The sequence below is a fragment of the Hyperoodon ampullatus genome (assembly GCF_949752795.1).
Source record: "Hyperoodon ampullatus genome assembly, chromosome: 4".
Taxonomy (NCBI): domain Eukaryota; kingdom Metazoa; phylum Chordata; class Mammalia; order Artiodactyla; family Ziphiidae; genus Hyperoodon; species Hyperoodon ampullatus.
In genome coordinates this window covers 114673872-114698041 of record NC_136917.1, presented here as the reverse complement: position 1 = coordinate 114698041, position 24170 = coordinate 114673872, and the positions used below count along the sequence as shown (strand labels likewise).

Sequence of the window (24170 nt, the reverse complement as noted above, 5' to 3'; positions counted from 1 at the left end):
TGGTGAATGTACTAATACCTGAGAAGCAACTTGTTGCTGGTTTGCAGCCACAGAAAAAAGAACTCAAACAATTGGAATTTTATGGAGTAACAAGAAAAAAAAAATTACAAAATTTAAGTGATTAATATAGTAATGGTTTTCAGAGTACCCCTATATTTACTGTTCAAGGTTCATGCACAGGTGTTCAAATTCCTTAAACTAAACAGCAAGATTTAAGCCACCATTCTCCTCTAATTTTTGAAATAACTTTAAGCTGCGCAATCCAGATTCTCGTTCTCCATTTTTCCACAAAATAATGAGATGATCAGCAGAACATGTCACTAGTCCATGATCTTCAAAGTACAGAAACATCTGTAAAAAAAATTTTTAATTACTGATTATAGTAACTTCAAGGAGAAGAGGCTAATACTAACTAGATTAAGACAGGTGCTTGTTAAAATGTGTACCTTGGCGACTTCTTTGGATCTGACTGTAAAACTCCGTGTCTTTCATGAGAAATGTTATTTTTAAGTGTGAGTGATAATCACATACAAATGCTAGACCAATATCTAGTATTTTAAATATCAGAACTTTGTAAATACTACTCAACTACAGAACTATAAATAACAGCTATTTTTGTAAAGTACATGAATTCCCAAAGTATCATCTAAATTTTACCATTATCTAATTCCTCAGGTATTGGTTTTAAGATTTTTGTCAGAAGTCCCAACAAACCTGCTTTAATCATTTTTACTGGCCTTCTTATTTATGCAAAAATGGCCACCAATAAAATGTCTGAATTCCAAATTCTTCAAGATAAACAATGGCTTTAGCTCTCTATATAAACAGAGACATAATCAATCCTTAAGCATTTACTGAGTGTCATCTATATGCTTATGGTCCCTACCCTCAAGAAGGTTCTAATTCAGTTGTGAAAACAAAATCATAGTTGAAACAATAAGGGTACCAATTAAAGATGATGTAATCAGGTACTAAATAACATAGTTCAGGCTATGATTTGCCACAGAAATGCAGAAAAAGGAGGCATAGATCAATAATGAATGAAATTGTCAGAAAAAGCTTCAAAAACATAAAACTCTCCAAATAAAAGGAAGGTCATGCCCAGTGAAGGAACAGGCTGGAAGGTAAGAATAGGAAAATGGAATGTTGATGATAAGGCAGCATGCATCCTATGGAGTAGAGAGCTGGTATTAGAGAGGAGATAAATGAAACTATGAAAAGGATGAGCTCTTTGAGGGAAAGAGTGAAATACAGGAGAGAAATAGGATGCGAGTTTTCTAAGAAATAACTCATACATTTCTGAAGATAGCAGGAGAAGGGCTCAGCTGATGATGTAGGAGTGAGGGGTGGAGACCTAGCAGAGCAAAATTCCTCAGGAGATGGAAAAGCTAGAATTCAATAAATACAGGTAGATAGGACTAGGCTTAGAGAGTAAGGATCAAAAGAAAAAAGGAACGAGAAAATTCAAGAAAGAGCCAAGATTTTCTCAGTGAAGCCAGAGATACTTTTAAAAAGTAATTAAATGTCAACACTTCCACTCAGGAAAATTTCTAAGAATCGAACACTTCCATACAATGACAAATGTGCCACACCATTTAAAAACCTTTAATAGGTTCCTACTATTTAAAACAAAGTCCAGCAACTTCCCTGGTGGTGCAGTGGTTAAGAATCCACCTGCCAATGCAGGGGACACAGGTTCGAGCCCTGGTCCAAGAAGATACCACATGCCGTGGAGCAACTAAGCCCGTGCGCCACAACTACTGAAGCCCGCGTGCCTAGAGCCCATGCTCCACAACGAGAAGCCACCGCAATGAGAAGCCTGCGCACCGCAACGAAGAGTAGCCCCTGCTTGCCGCAACTAGAGAAAGCCCGTGTGCAAAGACCCAACACAGCCAAAATAAATACATAAACTTTTTATGTATGTATGTATGTATGTATGTATATATGTATGTATGAATTTTTTTTAAAAGTCCAAACTCCTTAGCCTTACATTCAGTAATCTGACCCCAAACTACTTTCCCAGCATTATCTCCTACTGTGTCCATTCATTGGAACACAGTCCTCCAGCCTAGCCAACCTGCTCCTTGCCACCAAGTAGATTCTTTGCCCTCCTCTCTACCACATTCCATCCACACAACTCCCAAAGTTAAAAACAAAATGAAAACAACTGGGCTACCTGGCAGAGGAAGGCAAAAATGAGTAAGATGTAAGTACCCAAAATCAGGGAGCTTATGGTCATAAGACTATCTTAATCCTACCTAAGCATCAAGGTTCAGCTCAGATTCAGGGCCATAATATTTTTATATTATATCTCTTTGTAAACTCCAGTGTCTAGTGTAGTGCCTGAAATACAGGAAATGCTAATAACAAGTGTTGTGCTGTTGCTTCTAAGTATAAATGCACTTTCAAGTGAAAAACAATTTGTTCCTCCCTGGCTATGAAACAGGGAAGAACAATTTAAGAAATTCATGAGACTTCCCTGGTGATCCAGTGGTTAAGACTCCATGCTCCCAATGCAGGGGGCCTGCAGCACATGGGAACTAGATCCCGCATACTACAACTAGGAGCCCGTATGCCACAACAAAGATCCCGCATGCCGCAACTAAGACCAGCACGGGGGTGGGGGGGGCCGGGAAGGGAGGGAGCAGGGGAGGAATTAAAAAAAAAATTCATTACTTAGGGCTCTGCTTATAGTGTTACCAGTTCCAATCATTTCTTTACCTCGACTGGTCTTATTCCTTCTTCATTACAGGCAATAATGCCTGTAGTAAATATTAAAGTATTTGAATATATTTATAACAAGTTAGAGCTTTATGCATCCTATAATTCTCAACTATTATTTTCATATATGCACAATGACAGTCAAGACATTGGGTTTCACTAAAGCTAACAAATTATTATCCTCCAAAGGGAGGTAAAAACAGTACTCTGTTCATGAATTTGATAAACGTCCCTGGAATTAGATTCTATAAGGCTTTACCTCTACATATATAAGCACAACTCTCCATGTACCCTCTATTTAATACTGTTATATATTCAACATTATTCACACCGTCCTTATTGTCAGCTATCTACCTACATCTCATAAGTAATAGTAATTAAGCGATTTTTTAGAAGACATTCCTTCTTCAAATCATTTCTCTGTAAAAGGAGATCCTAATGGCACCTACTATATAACCCATCCCATTCCATGTTTAGATTCCACAAAAACCTACAGATAAGAGAAAGTTTAGGTCTTTATGAGACCAAATGAAAGAAGAGCAGTGAGATGCAAAAAGCAGGAGTTCCCTGGACATTTATATGCCTATTAAAAATAATACCTCCACAGATGATGAGTGTCCAATTAAATCTCCAATAAGCTCTAGTGAACATGAAGTGGCATTTTCTTGTTGTTTTTTAACAGGGTGGCTGGCTTGTTTATTTACTCTTCCAAATCCCCACATGTTAAAAAAACCTAGAAAAACATAGCCATTTCAGTCATTTTTGAAATTACTGTGCTCTTTTCTTATAATAATAATGTAAGATCAGAAAAACAAAACTTAAATACAAAAAGTGTTCCCCACTTATTTTAGTCAAGGGCTAAGTGAGCGGATGGTACCAGGTACTATGCTAATGTTTTTTAAATATGTTACTTCGTTTCCTCTTAGCTACCCAGGTTTGTTGCTCATCTCTTTTTATTGTCCCTACTCATGCACTGGTGAAGGTGTGTTAACGTGAGGAAAAGGCAATGGGAATCAAAGGGGAGAGAAATGAAAGGCCTGAACGGCAATGAGGTGGGGCGGGGGTGGGGGAGGTCACAACTCAGATTTATGGATAAAGGGTAGACAAAAAGCAACATAGGGATGTTCCAGAGCAATGCCCTATGACTTCAAATAACCAGAAGAAATTCCAGGGGTACCAGCATCTGATTTCTTATGCAAAGGTTGCTAACTAACAGGGATTGTTTTTCAAATCAAACGCCTGAAAATCAAAGAGTTCATGAGATTATGATATAAATACAAAAATGTTTATAGAGTTCTATGTTAATGATAATGCTTTAAGGCTGAAAGAACTTTGACACCTGATGATACAAATTCTGTCTGTGTACCAGACATAATTACAGACAATATAAATGAGTAAATAGTTCATTAGGCCTTTTGGTCAGTCAGATTACCAGGAATAATAGTTTCCCCTCAAAACAAAAAAATCCTGGTTGACTTGAATTGAAATAAACAGGTAGTTCTACGGTAAAGCAATATTTAAATGTGAATCCTAGATCCCAATTACCAAATGCTTCATGTAAACATCTGATGCTTATTTGGACAACACTGTATATTATTCTGTGGTTACATACCACTGCCTTTCTTCTGTCTTGCATATGAGAAAAAAAAAAAAAAAGCAAGACTACCTTTTTGAGAAAAGATACTCACCTGTTGGTACAGGTTCAGCTGCAAGCTGCTGTTTTTCTCGTAACTCCCAAATGCGTACACTGCCATCTTCTGAGCATGAGATTAACTGCCTGTCAGAAGAGAAAATCAGTGATAAAAAGAGCACCATGGAAGGCCAATGCTAAATCTGCAGTGAAAGAAATCAGTGGAGCCCTCAACTGCTTTTATTCAGCTCTTGGCAGGAGCCAATAAAAATCACAATTTATCAATATGGCTTTACAATGCAAAGTAAAAGCACTGCTCAAGAAAGGCACACATTATATTGTTACATTGGTTCAAATGTTATAAATATGTATCATTTCCATTTTTAAAAATGCCTTCAGGAAACAGGTTACGAATTACAGTTTCACAATATCCTGAGAAGTCTCATTCCTTCCTCTCACTGTATCTCTTCTCAGGGCGCCTCTCACTCTAAAAGTATCCTGCATAGAAAATAATTCTATTTCCTTCATATAATTCATCCCTAGAAACTCAACAGCCAAATCTACCCTGAGGGGAAAGCCCTCGGTTGGTAGCCTTAGCCAACAGGAGACTACCATTTAATTGTAGCCGTAATCAAACACCACCACCAAAAAGGTGGGTTTGTGGAAAATATAAAAGGAAAAATTAGTACACAGTCAGTGCCCAAAAGTCTTTTATCTTTTAAAATAAATACCGAATTTTAAATTATCTCTTCTTATAATGAAGTTCAATGTAATTCATTTGAACCTTGCTTCTTGTAAATTTCATAATATATTGCCACAGACTCTTCTGTTAAGACAGCCATGGGGTATTCTCCATTTCCAAAAGAACATAACAGGTTAAGCCATGGAGCCAGGTGACTTTGCCCCTTGAAAAATTACACTGGTGGCCCTGGGAACTATGCATTTCTTTCACCTGTTACAGAACTGACGGAAACTTGTACCTGTTTGGAAGTTTGGCAACGTGCAGGACATTGGAGTCATGTGCAGTTTTCTGGCAGGCAATCACACGCTTCATTTGAAGGTTATACACGTATAAACCCCTTCCAACTGCAACAAACACATTCTGGGGGGGGGGGGGCAGGGGGGGAAGTTCAGTAATGGGCATAAAACTAGTACTTACCACTACCTGGTGTAATAGATTTCCAGCCCTGGTGTGAGATCAGAAAGCCATTGTTACCTTCCCTATTCCTAGCCTTCAGCCCAAATTATTGTACTGCCCTCTGAAATCCAAAAATATCAAAGCACAAAGGAAAGCTCAGCATTTAGAAGGTGGAAGGACACAACTGCTAATACAGAGAAAGCTTTGTACATTATACCCCACAGCATCGCTTTCTTCCTCATTGAAACGTGACAGCTAGAGAAAGGAGCTGTGGCTGACAGGCTGGCCTGCAGTGGAGGTGGAGCTGCTGAGGTACAACCTAGGTTTTCATCCACATAATACTATATCCTTGGGAAAACTACTTAGCTTCTTTTGCCTGAAAAATGTGAGCAAAATTACTTGCACTCCACATCTTAAGTGTCACAAGACCTATAAAGGATACAAAAAAGCATATGCTATAGTGGCATATATACAGTGGCTTCACAAAAACATTTTTCCAAATGTAGTATTAGAAACACCTTTTTACTAAAACAGCTTTAATCTTTTGAAAGTACTTTCACCAATATTTACCTTACTTCAACCTCACAACATCTCATTAATGTAGGAAAAGCTATTTTCCAGAATAACAAGTCAAAATAAAAAAAGATTAATATCACACAAAAATGAAGACCTGAGAGTTTGATATTAGAATCCAGGTCATGTTACTCCAGTCCCTTACTCTTGCCTCATACCATACCACCTAGCTTCCGAAATTATTCTGCAAGTCACTAGACTTCTGGTAGCTCTTGTCTTAGAATCATTCATTCTTACTCAGTTGCTATGCCAGTAGAAAGACCTTTCAAAAATCCTTTTTTTTTTTGCCTACCTGTTCTCACCAAAGAATACTTCTCATGCAGCCTCAAAGGCTACAACGCCAACTCAGACCTACAGTATCTCGACCAAAACATGCCCCCCAAGGCTTACCAGAGTTTAAATCTGGAATGATCCCCTTGACCCTCAGGATTGGTATTCTGCATGTAGCAATGCAAGCTGAAGACCAGTGCCATGAGCATTAACGAGAACAGCTAGCCAACTTGCTAAAATCTAGCGCCCTGGGTGACATTCAATGCAGAGAAACCTCAGAAACTAGTTATATGGACCAGGAAATCTGTGCAGAGTTTAAACAATTTATCCAAAGTCACAAAATTATCAACACAACTGGAGAATTAATAAGCTTTGGGGCAGCCCTTACTCAACAGAATCACTCTATCAATCACTTGTCATCAACAATGAATGGCCCCCCTGAAGAAAGAAAAAATCTCCGATAAAACAAAGAAAATTAGGGAAAACTGAGTGCTTTATTAATGCTTTATTAAGCATTTATAGCAGTTAATAACACCAATCAAAAAATTTTAAGATTAAAGAGAATACAAAATGCAAAACTTTAAACACTTTTACAAAAGTGAGAAAAAGGTATCAAAAATATATACAGACTTCCCTGGTGGCAGAGTGGTTAAGAATCCGCCTGCCAATAAAGGGGACACAGGTTCGATCCCTGGTCTGGGAAGATCCCACATGCCGCGGAGCAACTAAGCCCGTGCGCCACAACTGCTGAGCCTGCACTCCGGAGCAGGCTGAGCCACAACAACTGAGCCCGCACGCCTGGAGCCCGTGCTCGGCAACAAGAGAAGCCACCGCGATGAGAAGCCCGCGCACCACAACTGAAGAGTAGCCCCTGCTCGCCGCAACTAGAGAAAAGCCTGCGCGCAGCAAGAAGACCCAACACAGCCAAAAATAAATAATTAATTTTTAAAAAAAGAAAGATAAAAATATATATACATATAAAATTTTTAGGGCTACAACTCCTAGAAATAGTTTTCATCTTTTCTGAGACTACTGTCTTATCATATTTACTTTTTTTAAAAAAATAAAATCGGGATATTAAGAAACTTAATCTTTAGGTATAATAGTGTTCTTTAACCTATTCTTACCCTACCTCTGTTTTAGTTTTGTTTTTAAGAGAGGTGCAAAGAAAGCCAAAACAAAAACAAAAAAACAGACCATGCTCTCCCCAACCAGAACACTATTACTGAATTTTTAAATAAAAATAACAAAACACATACAATTAGAAGATTTAAACAGTACAGGAAGGCACAAAATAAAGTGAGATAAAAGCCTCCTCTAACCCCTCTCCTCGAAGTTTATAACTCAAACATTTCTTGTGATTATATTTAGAAAAGGAACCCCCATTTTAAACATATTTTCTGAGCCCCTGAAGCTAAAAGAAGACATGTTCAGATCAGAGCCAAGATTCAGAAATCCATTGGCACTCATCTCTTACTGCAAAAAAGGATGTAAAGTGCTTCAAAAGCATCACTGCCAAGGCCTAAAGGATTGAAATCAGTAATTCTCACACAATCATCTTGCCCCATGATGCCAGAACACTAAAAGAAAGGCATTCCTGAAATTTTCAATTTCCTTTACTGCTCCAGGAAATGCACCAGAATCTTCAAAAGGATTCTTTCTCGAAGTGTTTCTTAGAACAATTTTAAGCATTATCCTCAAATCCTGTGGGAATATTTAATCCAACTCAAAATTTCAATAGGGTTTTTAAATCTGTGGCCATTTAATCACTTCCTTGCCTCAAAGATAAGAGCTAAGATTAAAATTCTTTTTTAAAGCAAGTGATGCAATCTTTGAAAAATATCAAAACATTTTAGAGCACAACGTGAACACATGGAATGATAACTTTCTATATGATCATGAGATTAAATTTTAAAAATGAGAAACTGGGCTTATTAAAAGAGACAAGATTACAGATATTTTTCTCAATTTTTTTTTTTTTACCTCCTCACCCCATGTGAAATGATGAATAGAAACGTCATTTGGCTTTTGACAGAGTTTTATTTCTTGCTGAGTGTCCAGCTGTGGAGATGGGTCCCAGAAGTTGCGTTCACAGGCCTGCACAGTCCAGTCCAGGATATCCCAGATGATGAGCTCTCCAACATGGGAGCCAGTTACAAAACTCAAATCTAGGCAGAGTTCATATATGTCTCATTATTGACCATTTACCTAGGCTAAACATAAAAATGAATGAACTGTCTCGTAGTATTGCTCTATAAAATCACAATGTTTAGAACAGTGAAGTAACTAGACAAGCCAAACAGGAAGATTCTCAGAAATAGACTCAAGCTTACTTAGAAATTTAGTATGTGATAATGATTGCATTTCAATTCAGCGAAGAAAGAAATACCTCATGCTGGACTATTTGGTTAAGTATTTGGAATATAAAAACAAAAGAACCTTACCTTGGATCATACACAGTGAAGAGAAGCTACACTTCTGTTTCTCCTTTACTCCCACACTCACCACGTGCCTGACACCAGATGCGTGGGGTTTTCCCACACCAGGCAATCCTGCGACACCAGCTGAGTGTCCCTACAATTCAACTCAACTTTGACACTGTCTACCTGGAGACAGTGTCAGATCCCACAAGTTAAGGACTCAGTCCTGCAAGACTTCTCCCACTTCAGATACTAACTGCAAATCCGGGTTGTTACCTGTGTTTCTGATCAACTGGCTATAAATCGAAGAGTCCCACATCCCCTCATCAGGTTCAATTAATTTGCTAGAATGGCTCAGAACTCAGGAAAACAGTTTACTTACTTTATTATACAAGGATGTGATAAAGGATACAGATGAACATCCAGATGGAGGAGATGCACAGGGCAAGGTATGTGGGAAGGATCGCAGAGCACGCATGCCCTCTCTGAGCATGCCGCTCTCCCAGCACCTCCACGTGTTCGGCAACTCAGAAGCTCTCTGAACCCCATACTGTTGGGATTTTTATGGAAACTTCATCACATAGGCATGATCGATGACTAACTCCACGTCCAGCCCCTCTCCCCTCTCTGGAGAATTGCCGCGGGGGCGGGTGGCCGGTGACCAAAAATTCTAAGCTTCTAATAATGGCTTGGTCCTTCTGGTGACCAGCCCCCATCCAGGAGCCCGTCAAGAAAGAGTAGCCTCATTAGAACAAAAGACACTCCTATCACTCAGGAAATTCCAAGGGATTTAGGAGCTCTGTCAGGAAATATTAGACCACATATTAGAACAAAAGATGTTCCTTGTGCTCTTATCTCTTGGGCAATTATAAGAGTTTTAAGGAACTCTGTGCCAGGAACTGGGGGCAAAGACCAATATATATATTTTCTGTTATTTCACATATACCAAAGCTTCAAACAGATTAAAATATTAAAGGTATTTAAAGAACTGAGGAAAATAAAGGTGAATGTTTTATGAATATGGAGCGCTAAAAGGCTTCTCAAGGAGACAGAGTGGAGGCTGGGGAAAGAGATATGAGTAAACACCTGCTTAGCACAAAATAATACTTTTTTTTTAAAGATTTTTTTGATGTGGACCATTTTTTAAGTTTTTATTGAATTTGTTACAAAATTGCTTCTGTTTTATGTTTTGGTTTTTTGGCCTCAAGGCATGTGGGTGGGATCTTATCTCCCTGACCAGGGATCAAACCCACACCCCTGGCATTGGAAGGGGAAGTCTTAACCACTGGGCGGCCAGGGAAGTCCCCCAAATCATACATTTAAATGACAAAACTCTGGGAGAAGTCTGCAATTTAGATGTCGAAATAGGTTGATTATACTTGATACATAAGGACTTCTTAGAAATCACTAAGAACAAGATAAGCACTCCAGCAAAATGGGCAAAGGACCCGAACTGGCAAAACAAGAAATACAAATGGCCAGTAAACATGTGAAAAGACGTTCAATTCCCTAATAATCAAAGACATCTAAAAGCAATGAGATACTATTTACTGACTTGCAAATTGGGAAAGATTATAAAACACGAAAACACCCAATGCCAGCAAAAGCATAAGGAATCAGCACACTCACATACTATTCATGCCCTAGTATAAACTGGTGTAATCTTTGCAATTCTTGGTAATATACATCAAAACCTTAAAAAATTGTAAACCCATTGATCTAACAATTCCACCTCTAGAAATTTATCCTGAGGAAAGTACATAGAAGACATATGTGACAAGGCTGTTACACATAGTATTAAAAATCTAAAGGTATCCTAAAACATCCAATTGGGGATCAAATAAATAAATAACATAATAACATCCACGAAATGAAATAGTTATGCTGTTATTGAAAACTAAGTTGTAAAAGTATATTAATACAGAAATATATTCATGACATACTGTTACAAAAAGCACACCATATGTATATACATATACATACATATATACGCCCAGAAAAACACTTAGAAGGATATGAACCTGTACTTAATGCTGTATGGTAGGATGATTTTCATTTTCATTTTTATGTTTCTGTTTCCTCATATGTATTATTTGCACAATAACAAGTTTTTAAAACCTTTAATAAAAATGAAATTAGTGGGCCAACTAAGACAGTTGACAAATTATACATTTAATAGAAAACGTACAACTGCTGAGACTAAAAACTATCTTAAAGAAATGTAATTTATTTTAATTCCTTTATATTTAGGAGGAACAGAACAATGCACTGTGAGTCTAGAAACTCTAGTTTTAATTTTGGCTCTGCCTGTTACTAGCCATGTGGTTGGTCTTCAGAAAGTCATTTAATCTTTTTCTATCTTGGATTTCTCAGGCATTAAATGAAGATGATTGTAAAAATCAAATTAAATAATGTGTAGCCATTTAAAAAAGACATCATATGTTATCTTTGAGTCCCTGGTATTATTTTGAGCCCCTGGTATTATTCCATATTAACAGTATTAAAACATCCAGTTACTTGTAATTTAGGAATACATGGATGAGTAATTATGATTTAATTATCCCATTTATCAAATAAACCAGCAGGACAGAAATCTCTAATAACTAGATGAACAATCTCATAGAAATAAAGAATTACCAGCAATCATACAGGTAAATATTATTTTGTCTTGGTTCCAAGTCCAATTTCTATATAGTTTATTAACAGACTCTATAGAATTCTCTCTATGAAGAATTAAGTTCATTTCTCATCTGTGGAGAGAAACAGGCTCCTAGTTCTAATAGTGGGAAAGTTAAGACATATGGAAGATATCTTTCCATAACCTTCTTTTCCATTCCTTTCTCTCCTCTTTCCAATCTCACTCAAACTACAAAAGAACCAGAGACGTTAACAAGTGAAGATCCTTCTAGATTCCAATTCTGCATGCGTCATTATAACAGAGTTAACCTACTGAGACCACACAGCTGCCTGCTCTGATCTCCTCCAAGTGTAATTCATCTATGTAATAGCAAAGTACTTGAGCCCAGTTAGAAGTTTTCACTAAAAATAAAATGCTGACACTGACCTGAGTCAGTATAGTTTATTGCTATGTAAATTATCCCAAACTAGTCATTCAAAATGTTTCACACCAAACAACCTCGATGTGTTTTATATATATGGATGGATTTTCATCCTATGCAATTATCAAAAGTCACTTAGTATGAAAATCTCACCTGATACCTGTCTACCCATCCCTCAAAAGTACTAATACTTTGTGACTACCATACCATGCTGTCAGTACAAAACAAGAAAAGGAATAAAATAAAGAAGCAGCACCCAGAGCCTTTTGCCAGAAGAGATAAGCAAGGTTATCTTGTATGTCTGTCTTAGAAAATCTGTGCACAGGCATTCAGACCTCATTGGCAAACCTGGTATTCATTATCCACATTTGTAGGAGTTCTCTGTTGTACCATTCTAAGGTTGCCCCAGGGCCACCTCAATGAAAATGCACTTTTCCTGTGAGTTATAAACCCAGTAACTGGCCATATCTTTAACTGGTAATTGGTGGGGATAAAGAAGCAGGGCTGAAAGTGAAACTGGGAATTGTACAACATAATCATTTCAGGATTGCCAAAATCTGCAGCATGGCAGACGTGTCTATATATGAGGTAAGACTGTCACAATATCATTCTCAAATTTTACCAGACTACTTGTCCATATATGATTCTTAAATATGCTTTTGGCTTACTTATATTCTGTAGTGTAATTTTATAGTCATGGAATTTATAAACTAAAAAGCACTAGGGGTTTTCTGTAATTTTTATTAACTTTTTTTTTTTTTTTTTTTTTTTTTGCTTTAGCTTTCCATTTTCCTTCCCTTAAAAAGCTGGCAAAGAAATACTTGAAGAAAGCTTTCTTGGTTAAACTGTTATAAGCTTCTCTGTACGTCACACAGCAAAAGTGCCATGAGGTTAAGGCTACCTCAGGAACATCCCATCACCTGCATTAAGGAAACATGCCAGGTCCTGGTACCAATGCTTCACTGCTAAAATGGGACAACTAGGCATGACCACTGTAATGGCCAAAACACTGCTGTGCTTTTCTCAACAGCTTTAGGGCCTTGGAGCTTCTCTGGCTCAGTGTCAGAGGGACTTCCAAATAAGAACCTGTCTTTTGTGCTGCCATCATGGCTAGAAGAAAAGGAGCCCCCAGAGAAAAATAAAGTGGTGCTCCTAATATTATTATTTCTATCATATAGACAATCTAGTCGGCAGCAAGACTTGCAGCTGGGTTGAACAAGCAAATGGTTATTGGAGAGGAAAATTTTGGAGCTGGAAGGGACATTCTCAATGATGTATCTGAAAATGTGACTGAACAGCATACAAATGGAGACTACACTGTCTGTGCCCCTTTCCCTCTGCCTCATGTTTCTACAAAGTATTGCTCAAAAACAGCCAACCCAGATCTCAGGTCAGGGGGTGCAGTCCAGTCCCCTTACAACATCATATTCATGGCATCCTTACAGGACCCTCTTATAGTGTCCTCCAGATTATCAAACTGAAGCCACCCAGGAGTCCTCCCACAGATCACCCAGGAAAGCTCTGATGATATAAGGTGTCACTTTATTTGAAAGTGAAGTAGCTAAATCCCAGGATTTGTGGTTTGTGATCCTATCCTGTCATCTGATGTCAGGTTCAGCTCACAGGAGCTAACTCATTAAAATCATTATAAAGTCAAATAGAAAGTCTGGCAGGACTTCCCTGGCAGTCCAGCAGTTAGGACTGTGTGCTTCCACTGTGGGGTTGGTGGGGGGTTCAATCCCTGGTCGGGGAACTAAGATCCCATGTGCCATGCAGTCAAAAAGTAAAAAAAAAAAAAAAGAAAGAAAGAAAGAAAGTCTGGCAAACCAACACACACATCCATGAGGAAGGGCAGATATGACCCATTTTCTGCAGACCTTTAGTTTGGTGTTATTCTCTGACTCTTCAATCATAATTACAACTGGCTTGAATCCAGCTCATTCTACTGTAAGTAGAGTGCTATATAATTTGTAATGTATGATCTTCAAAAGAGAAACTAGCCAGGACCATTTTGCCAAAAAAGTCAAAATGCTACCAAGCATTAGTACCGATAGCCTACAACAATCATCCCACAGCTACCAAGCAGCACCTGAGGTAAGTATGCTCTCTCCTCCGTCATCCCTTTTCTCTGCCCAACTCTATTCTTCCCCTTGTGCCTAAATCTAAGACCTAACAATCTATGAAACTTGATGAATTCCACTGGTTTAAACCTCAGAAAATAAAAGACTGCCAATCCCTACTAATTAACAGCATTATTTTCATCATGGTAATTCCAGAATCCTAGAACAAAACAAGACTAAAGTTCAAAACAGGTTAAAAAGTTTAAAAATTTTTACATAATATCAACATGTACACAATGAGCTTACCATTGACATTAACCAGTGAGAGAATATTATCCTGGTGATCAAGGAGGCGCTTAACTTGAAGAATATCCCATCCTAGTGATCCCTCTGTGGGTGCTACCAGCCTGAAAATTACTAAATGAAAAGACAGATATAATTTTATTAAAATGGTCAAAGATTAAAGTTATATTTCTGCTCAAAAAGTAGCATTTCATTAAGTGAGAAATACCTAAAATACTGAAAAACCCATCTCCAAAGAGAGCCTTGTTCATACTACTTTAAAATATTTCTTTCAAATGCTTGAGATGTTTGAAATGATCTACTAAAATCCCAAGTGAGTGTGTCCTCAGAGCTCTGTTCCTTTATTAAAACTCTTCTAAACCCACTACCAACCATGAAGCCTCTGAACAAAAAACTGCAAAGTACAAAAGATAATGTGAAACTGCTCAGTGAGTCCATAAATATAGTCTCAATAGACAAGTATTCACAAGGGTCACATATGTAATAACTTCGAGGAAATAAAAACAAATATGAATTAGATCAGAAGATAAAAGAGAAGCAGTAGGGCTTCCCTGGTGGCACAGTGGTTGAGAGTCCGCCTGCTGATGCAGGGGACACGGGTTCGTGCCCCGGTCCAGGAAGATCCCATATGCCACGGAGCGGCTGGGCCCGTGAGCCATGGCCGCTGAGCCTGTGGGTCCAGAGCCTGTGCTCCGCAACGGGAGAGGCCACAACAATGAGAGGTCTGCGTACCGCAAAAAAAAAAAAAAAAAAGAGAGAAGCAATAGTCAATTCTTAAAAAGGATTAATAGAAAAATCCTGGACTTCTGAACCAGGATGAGTACTCAGAGCTGACAGCCTTGCTTAGCTATTGATAATAAAAGCCTCAAAGTCACTGCAGCTAGTGCACACAGAAATTCTACTTCCTGTTGAGAGGAATCCTCACATTAGAAAAAGAGAAATTGGTATGGAACATTTAAAACCAAGTACATGGGCACAAGCTTAGTCTTAGAAATAGAAAAGATAGTACATTTAAAGGAATAAAACTTATTTTTATAAGGAAAAATGGCACAACATTTATTTTATAAGACTAAGTAAAATGCAGAACCTCGTTTTTAAGAATATTTGTATTTTTTATAAATTATTTTCTGAATAAAACCAACTTTCATTTCTTCTTTTTAGCTAATATTCTAACTTCCATTGAGGCATTAGTGTTGCTTTTATTACTATTTCAATGAATTCACTAATTCATTCAATAAAAATCTCTTATTTTAGAAATTAGCCAGATCGAAGAGGACAATAAGTAGGAGGACAAGTCCAATACAGGGTGACAACAGAAATGAAGGCATAGAGGTTGGGGAATCCCAGGCAATTCAGTGTTAACAAGCAAGTGATACAGGACTCAAAGGAAGCAGGAGGGAAATAACAGAGGGCATGATTTGATATGTTGAAAAATCTGGACTTGTAGGCTTACATTGGTCCCTAGGGCAAAGATTTCTTTCATCCGGAGTAAAAATGAGAAAAAATAAGGACTACATAAGTTTTTTTAATAAAACTAAATGTATTCAATTTAAAGTCCTATTCTTTTTTTTCTGAGGTCATGTTCTTCATATTTTGTTGTTTAAAACTTATTTTTATAAAATCAGGGTGGTAAATGGTAGTTTGTTTGGTTTCTGGTTTGGGATTTTTAATGTTTTCACTAAACAAAATAAAAACTGGCAACTCTATGTTGATCTCCACAAGTTTGACCTTTTGTACTAATCAGAAATTTGAGAGTCCAGAAACAACTGATGTAGGCAATCGGAAGCTACTGAAGCTTTTTTTTTTAAATTAATTTTTACTGGAGTATAGTTGTTTTACAATGTTGTTTTAGTTTCTGCTATACAACAAAGTGAAACAACTATACGTATACATATATCCTCTCTTTTTTGGATTTCCTTCCCATTTAGGTCACCACAGAGCACTGAGTAGAGTTCCCTGTGCTACACAGTAGGTTCTCATTAGTTATCTATTTTATACATAGCATCAATAGTGTATATATTTCAATCCCAATCTCCCAATTCATCCCCTGCCCCCTGCCCCGTATACATACATCCATTCTCTACCTCTGTGTCCTATTCCTGCTTTGCAAATAAGGGCATCTGTATCGTCTTGAAGCCTGCATTTTAGATAGATCCCTCTAGCATCTACTAAAAAATGTATCTGGGAAGCACTAAACTAGAGGAGAAGGCATTTGAGAAGCAGTAAGGTAGAGGAAGGAAGACAAGTTAGGGGACTATCACAACAGAGCAGGCAAAAGAGGAGATGAGTACCTGAATAGAGCAACAGTACTGAGATGGAAAGAAGTGGATCAAAATATTTACAGCAGCCATCCTCAAAGTATGGTCCCAGACCAGCAACCTCAGCACTACCAGAGAACCTGTTAGAAGCAGAAGCTCAGGCCCCACTCCAGAATTAGTGAATTAGAAACTCTGGGAGTAAGGCCCAGTAATCTGTGTTTTTAACAAGTCCTCAAGTCATTCTCACACACACTAAAATGTAAGAACCACTGAGTTAGAGTAAAACCAGCAAAACACAAGTGACTGATACAAGAGGGAAAAGGCAGGGAAAAGCTAGACGTCTTTCCAGGTCAATAAAGAACATGGGAAAACTGAATTTCTGCAAGGAAGGAAAAAGAAAAAAAACTAAACACAAAATTATATCTTTAGAAATTACTTTATGAAAAGAAAGAATAAGCATAGGGTCTAGAAAATTACTTCTCAGACATGATTACACACAGAAAGTTCAGTTGAAGAAAGAGAAATGTGACTGCAAAGCAGTGGAGCCTGCAGACAGCAGTTTATAAATGGTGAACAATTAGCTCATGGCTCACTGGTATCTGAAAACATGCCAACTGATGGTCATAGCAAATCTCAAGGCTGGTCTCTAGAAGCAGCAGCACAAGTAATAGCAAATGCCCTCTGGGCTACATTACAAAAATTCTTCAAGAAAAAAGCAGCTTTTAAGAAGTGTGCTTACTCTATCACTTCTCAGCACCCAAATTTCATCCATAAGGTAATGAACGTAGAAGGTTTTTTTTTACTTCAGGCTCCTGGCAGTAAATGAGGTTAGCCAACAGTCAACAGCTAAGAAAGTGTCCTTCAAATTGCATGTTTATAATCAGTTAATACATTTACAAAATTCCTGTTGCTATCCCTCCTTCTGCTGTCCCACTACTCTGAGGGAAATGGCATAAACTCCCCCACAAGAAAATGGGCCCCATTCTGGCTTCCTGAGGCAAAACCTCCGCAGTTCCTATCTTAGTGAACTCCCCAAATAATCCTCTTCCAACACTCCCAACTCAAGCTTTTAGTTTCCAGAATGTTGATAGTTGTTTTACGTGGCTAAAGTTTTTGCTAAGTAAGTGTATGAGTGTGGATCAGCAACAGACAGGACTGTGGAATGTAAATGGCCTTCTCTAGCATCAGAGGAGTGGGGCTACCTTGCCCACTTGGCTATGCTAGACCAAGTGTGGTACAAAAACTGACCTAACATCTTGGAAATGTCTTGGGCTCCACATCACTTCAACAATCCCAGGAGGCCAAGAATGGGGTGGGAAAGATGTCCCTTGAATTACTCTTTCTGAAATGTGTATACAAGGCTAGTTTAAAATTTTTAAAAAGAAGAAATAAAAGAAAAAAAGAGTCATACTCACTCAGTTCTTTGCCAACTGCTGCCACAACACAGTTCTTAGGTATTTCAATCAAAGCACTGATCCCTTCACAAAAACATATAAAACGAAGGTTAAATTATTTTCTTCATGGATTACATCAAAAACAAAAACATTCTCAGATTTATGTTGGTCAATCCTATAAAGGGGATGGTAACTATAAAGCACACACAATTTGCTACATCACACTTCCGTGCTTGCTTACATACGGAAAATGATTTTGTGAAAAGTAGGTGAGACCTCTGGAAGACATTATTGATTTATTAAGGGTAGGAAATGCTCTTTGAATATTTTTACTATTGTGGTGAACTTATTTACCAGGGACCCCTTAAGATAATCATCATCACCATTTACAAGATGGCTAGCTCAAATGAGATATAAAATTGGCATGTTCCTCAATGTAAATTTAAGAAGCCTGGGTGGGCTCCCTGGCAGTAAATGAGTGAGCCGACAGTCAACAGCTAGGAAAGTGGCCTTCAAATAATATGTTTATAATCAATCAACACATTTACAAAACTCCTTGTATTACTAGAATAATCAGATTCAACATTCCATCACATTTCATTTATTAAGCATACAGTTCTAAGTATCTTTTTTATAGCTGAATCATGAAATGATTTTAGGGTAACCATAACTTCTATAATATATGTTACAATTATTACTTCTGTCAGCAAAAAATATTCATGTATTAGATTTAGAACCACCACGTGTTGGCAAAAAACCCTGTTTATTAAAGTTAACTTCTCCATTATAAAATATATGTAATTTTATATATATGTAATTTATAACATATACACAAATTTGGAAAGTATTCTACTCATTTACTTTACCTTCCCACTTGGGGAGTATTTCTGGCCAAAATCTTTTCTCCACATACTGTTTTAACAGTATGTTTCTATTTTCCCATGTTCAAGACGGGGAGATGATGGTGGTGGAGGAGAAAGGGGAGGAGGAGTGGTACAAGAAGTAGAAGAGATAGGAGAGCAGGGGAAGGGGTAGCAGAGGAGAATTCCAGATGCAGAAAACAGCTTGTTTAAAAAAATGTTTATTAAATTATTTATGAAATAAAATTACTGGAAACTCATTAATCCAGAAGTAGCAACTTAATACACAGAATCACAGAACATATTGCTGGAAAGGGCATGGATGTTCTGTTTTCTAGTCCAAGGCTCCTTCCATTGCATCAGACTAAGATTATCTTTGCTTATTTCCAAATATGTAATAACTGTTCTAAAAGCCCTGCCAATCCATAAATCAAGCAAGGCTTATTGAAAGGAGCTTTATAAGATAAGGGTCTAAGAGTACTGCTAAATCCAAATCATGAAAAGCTCACCAATGGCAACCTAAGGCCTTTTCAAAGCTTTCTAACTGATTTCCTCAAAGATTTCTGCTATCTCTTGAAACACTGATAAACAGGGCAATACTGTGACTACTTAATGTACAGTCCTCAAAGATAACTCGTAACAGGAAGGGGGACTGCGATAATAGGTGGTTATTTCCATTAACATACAAAAGGTGTTTTTAGCCCTGATTTCAATATTTCACAACATAATTACTAATAATTCACGAAATAAAAATTCACAGATACCCACAGGCTAGTATAAGAAATAGGAAGGAAAATGTATATGTAAATAAAGAGATATAACTCATGATAATAGTAAACACGAAAATACACTCTAGATTCAAACAAGATTACTAGTGATTGAACGTTGAATTGAGAAGTTAAACTGTAAATCCTACTAAGGTATGGACTTAGTTTTCCTAAGACATATTATTTTTCTGGTATTTTATAATACCCATGTGGAGATAAACTAGTTCCAATAATGAAGTGTAAATGCAACTCACAGGGCTCCTACTACCCTTAAGATGACAACATGCTTTAGTAACACAGGCATACCTTGGAAATATTTCAGGTTCGGTTCCTGACCACCAAAATCAAGCAACTGTCACAATAAAGCAAGTCACACAAATTTTTTGGTTTCCCAGTGCATATAAAAGTTATGTTTACACTATACTGTCATCTATTAAATGTGCAAAAGTATTATGTCTAGAAGACAATGTACATATTAGTACCTTAATTTAAAAATACTTCATTGCTAAAAAAAATACTAACCACTGTCTGAGCCTTCAGCCAATCATAATCTTTTTGCTGGTGGAGGGTTTGAAATATTGCAAGAATTACCAAAATGTGACAGAAACACAAAGTGAACAAATGCTGTTGGAAAAATGGTGCCAACAGACTTGCATGACTCGGAGCTGTCACAAATATTCAATTTGTAAAAAATGCAGTATCTACAAAGCCCAATAAAGCAAAGTGCAATAAAACAGGGTATGCCTGTATTCTTTCTAGGATGTCCATGGGTTCATTTCACTACTTTTAGAAACAAAAATAGTTAATAGTGTATCACATGACTTCAAGGTTACTGTCATTTAAATTTACTCATTTATACTTAAATATTTTTACTCTGAATAAATTTTATTTTTTAAGTTCCTTGATATCAATATAAGTCAAAACTGATTTTTTTTCTATTAAAACCCAAAGTATATGTCAACAGAATTCTGAGAAAATAGAATTTTGTTAGTAAGTTTGCACATGAGTGAAATTTCTTTAGTAAAAACCAACTGTAAAATGAGGTCATCCTTAGGAATCTATTCAAAGTCTGATGACCCTACAAATAAAGAAGAAAATGCTATTGTAAAGTCATAAAGATCTGCTTCCAGGTGTCAACATGCTCATCAAACTCAGTTTAAGACATGGCCCAGAAGCATATATGAAAAGGTTTTTCTTGATCACTTTTGAGAAATTCTGTTAGAAAGGAAGGGGAAGCCAAAGGAAGGGGGATGTTTTCCTTCCAACTTGAGATGGAAATATATTTTACACAACCCTTAACCTGAATTGGAGAAATACGGCTACATCTTATATTCAGAATTAAAAAGAAAATCTATATTTCCTTTGTATTCACGGAAAGTCTCTTTGAAGATTCACTGAGTCTTTTTAGAGTCTATCTATCATGGTTCACAATTACCTTGATTTGTTTTTACCTGTATCAGAAAGGTGACTAGTCTTACACAGGAGATCTAATTTTCGGTTCCACACACAGAGGTCATTCCCACCAGAAAGCCAAACATCTAGTCTCTGAAGAAGAGCTAAACACTGCAAAATTCATGTGAAATAGTTATCAGTTTAGAAATTCAAGCATTCATCAGTGGTTTTAAAATATGTCCACGAGTTGATACCCTTTCCCTTCAAGAGGTGATTCTCTTCCCCTTGAATGTGGGCTCTGCTAAGTCACTAGCTTCCAATGAACAGAATGTGGCAGAAGGAATGGTGTGTGACTTAAAGGACTAAGTCATAAAAGACATGGTGGCTACCTCCTTGCTCTCTCAGATCACTCACTCTACAGTTTTGAAAACACACAAGCAGCCGCATGGAGAAAGATCCATCTTTTTTTTTTTTAATTGTGGCTGGCATCTTTTTTTTACCCTCAAGGAAGTGAGGCAAGGAAGTGAGGCCTCCGGACAACAACCAACACTAACTCACCAAGCATCTGACCCCCTCCAACCCCAGTCACCTGAAGGTGACAGCAACCTCAGGAGAGACACTGAGACAGAACCATCCAGCTAAACTGCTCTCTATTCCTGACCACCAACACTGAGATATTGTTTTAAACAACTAAGTTTTGAGGTAATTTGTTACTCAGTAATAGACAACTAATACACAAGCTTAACATAAACTGCTTTTTAAATAAAAGTGAAAATATGACCTTAGTTTTTATGTATCTTTCAAATTCAAACCTCCTAATTCTTGACTCAGGTAATTGTTTCAAGGTTGGTAGAAGTCCTTTACCTTTAATAGTACTTTAAAGTCCACACCTTTAATAGTTCTCTCCCCACCCATTAACTCTGAGTGAACACAAGGGCAAGAGAGAATATGTTAAAAAAAAAAAAAAGAGGAAACGTTTCTGGTAGTCTTCCCTGGGCTGAGGATGGGGTTGCTTTTTAAACTGCTGGAATAAAAAGGGTTGAAAATAATCAATGCAGTTTGTACTTCAAGAGGTCCTACTGTGTCTAATCTCTGATTTTTTAATATCGGTACTATATTCCTTTTTATTGCCAAATAATATTCCACTGGATGGTATACACATTTTATCCATTCATCAGTTCATTGACATTTAAGTTGCTTCCAACATTAGGCTAGTAAGAGTAATGTTGTTATGAACATTCATGTACATGTTTTTGTGTGGACATTTTAATTTCTCTTGGGAATACCTAGGCGTGAGATTGCTGGGTCAAATGACTCTATTTAACATTTTGATGAACTATCAAACTATTTACCAAGGTGGCTGTACCATTTTACAGTCCCTCCAACAATGTAAGAGGGTTCTAATTACTCCACATCTTTACCAATATTTGTTATTATCTGTCTTTTAGATATTAGCCATCTAGTGCATGTGAAATAGTGTCACATTATGTTTTGAACTGCATTTCTCTAATGACTAATATGTTGAGCTTCTTTTCATGTGCTTATTGGCCATTTGCTCACCTTCTTCAGAGAAATGTCTTTCAAATTCTTTGTTTTTAATTGGGTTGTCTTTTTTTTTTTTTTTTTTTTTTGCGGTACGCGGGCCTCTTGACTGTTGTGGCCTCTCCCGTTGCGGAGCACAGGCTCCGGACGCGCAGGCTCAGTGGCCATGGCTCACGGGCCCAGTCGCTCCGTGGCATGTGGGACATTCCCAGACCGGGGCACGAACCCGTGTCCCCTGCATCGGCAGGCGGGCTCTGAACCACTGCGCCACCAGGGAAGCCCTGGGTTGTCTTTTTTATTGTTAATTTGTAAGAGCTCTTTTTATATAATCAAGATACAAGTTCCTTATCAGATATATGATTTGCAAGTATTTTCTCCCATCCTATTGGTTGTCTTTTCACTTTCTTCATGGTATCCTTTGAGGCATAAAAGCTTTTCATTTTGATGAAGTCCAATTTATCATTTTTTTCTTTTGTTGCTATACTTTTGCTATCACATCTAGGACACAAAGGCGACACTTTGTACCGCCCAAGGACACACAGATTTACTCATATTCCTTCTAAGAGTTTTATAGTTTCAGCTCTTATATCTTGGTCTTTGACCCACTTTGAACTAATTTTTGGATACAGCATGAGGTAGGGATCCAATTTCATTATTTTGTATGTAGATATCTAGATCCAGTATTATTTGTTGAAGAGACTATTCTTTCTCTTATTGTAGGGTCTTGACACCCTTGTCAACAATCTATTGACCACATATGTGAGGTTTTATTTCTGGACTCTCAGTTCTATTCCACTGATCTGTATGTCTAGCTTTATGCCAGTACCACACTGTCTTGATTACTACAGCTTTGTAGTAAATTTTGAAATTTGTAAGTTTCAATCTTGAAACTTTGTTCTTTCTTTTCACAACTGTTTTAGCTATTCTGGGGTCCCCTTTACTTCTACATGAATTTTAGGATCAGCTTGTCAATTTCTGAGGGAAAAAAGCCTGCTGAGATTCTGTCCAGTGTTGATCATTTGGGTAACGTTGCAATCTTAACAATATTAAATCTGATCCATGAATTTCTTTCCATTTATTCATATTTTCATTAGTTTCTTTCAACAATGTTTTGTAGTTTTTGGTATACAAGTCTCATAGCTCTTCTTTAAATTTATTTCTATTTTATTTTTTGGATGCTATTGCAAATAAATTTTCTTAATTTCATTTCTGGAATGCTCATTGCTAGTTTAAAGAAATACAGTTAATTTTTTGTATATTGAGATTGTATCCTAAAATCTTGCTATATCCATTTATTAGTTCTAATAGTTTTGTCATGGATTTAGGATTTTCTATATAGAAGAGCGTGTCACTTGTGAATAGACAGTTTTATTTCTTCATTTCTAATATGGATGTTTTTAAAATAAATTAATTTATTTATTTATATTTGTTTTTGGCTGCGTTGGGTCTTCGGGGCTGCACACAGGCTTTCTCTAGTTGCGGCAAGTGGGGGTTACTCTGTTGCGGTGCACAGGCTTCTCCTTGCGGTGGCTTCTCTTGTTGTGGAGCACGGGCTCTAAGCACGCAGGCTTCAGTAACTGTGGCACTTGGGCTCAGTAGTTGTGGCTCGTGGGCCCTAGAGCGCGGGCTCAGTAGTTGTGGTGCACGGGCTTAGTTGCTCTGCAGCATGTGGGATCTTCCCAGGCTAGGGATAGAACCCATGTCCCCTGCATTGGCAGGCAGATTCTTAACCACTGCGCCACCAGGGAAGTCCCTATGGATGATTTTTATTTCATTTTTATTG

General features: G+C 37.4%; 1 protein-coding gene across 1 annotated transcript in view; it reads right to left on the bottom strand.

The window, feature by feature from the left end:
- Positions 1 to 66: 66 nt before the first annotated feature.
- The window catches only part of WDR41 (WD repeat domain 41), a gene marked incomplete at its 5' end in the record, with an annotated part of 44887 nt that continues 20783 nt past the window's right edge, over positions 67 to 24170 (bottom strand). The window contains 8 exons of the mRNA XM_079703472.1: positions 67 to 351; positions 3321 to 3454; positions 4410 to 4498; positions 5332 to 5453; positions 8316 to 8500; positions 14178 to 14288; positions 17848 to 17910; positions 20905 to 21016. Of these exons, the coding sequence (XP_079559598.1) occupies positions 199 to 351; positions 3321 to 3454; positions 4410 to 4498; positions 5332 to 5453; positions 8316 to 8500; positions 14178 to 14288; positions 17848 to 17910; positions 20905 to 21016 (969 nt within the window). The 3' untranslated portion in view covers positions 67 to 198. The remainder of the gene's footprint in view (positions 352 to 3320; positions 3455 to 4409; positions 4499 to 5331; positions 5454 to 8315; positions 8501 to 14177; positions 14289 to 17847; positions 17911 to 20904; positions 21017 to 24170) is intronic.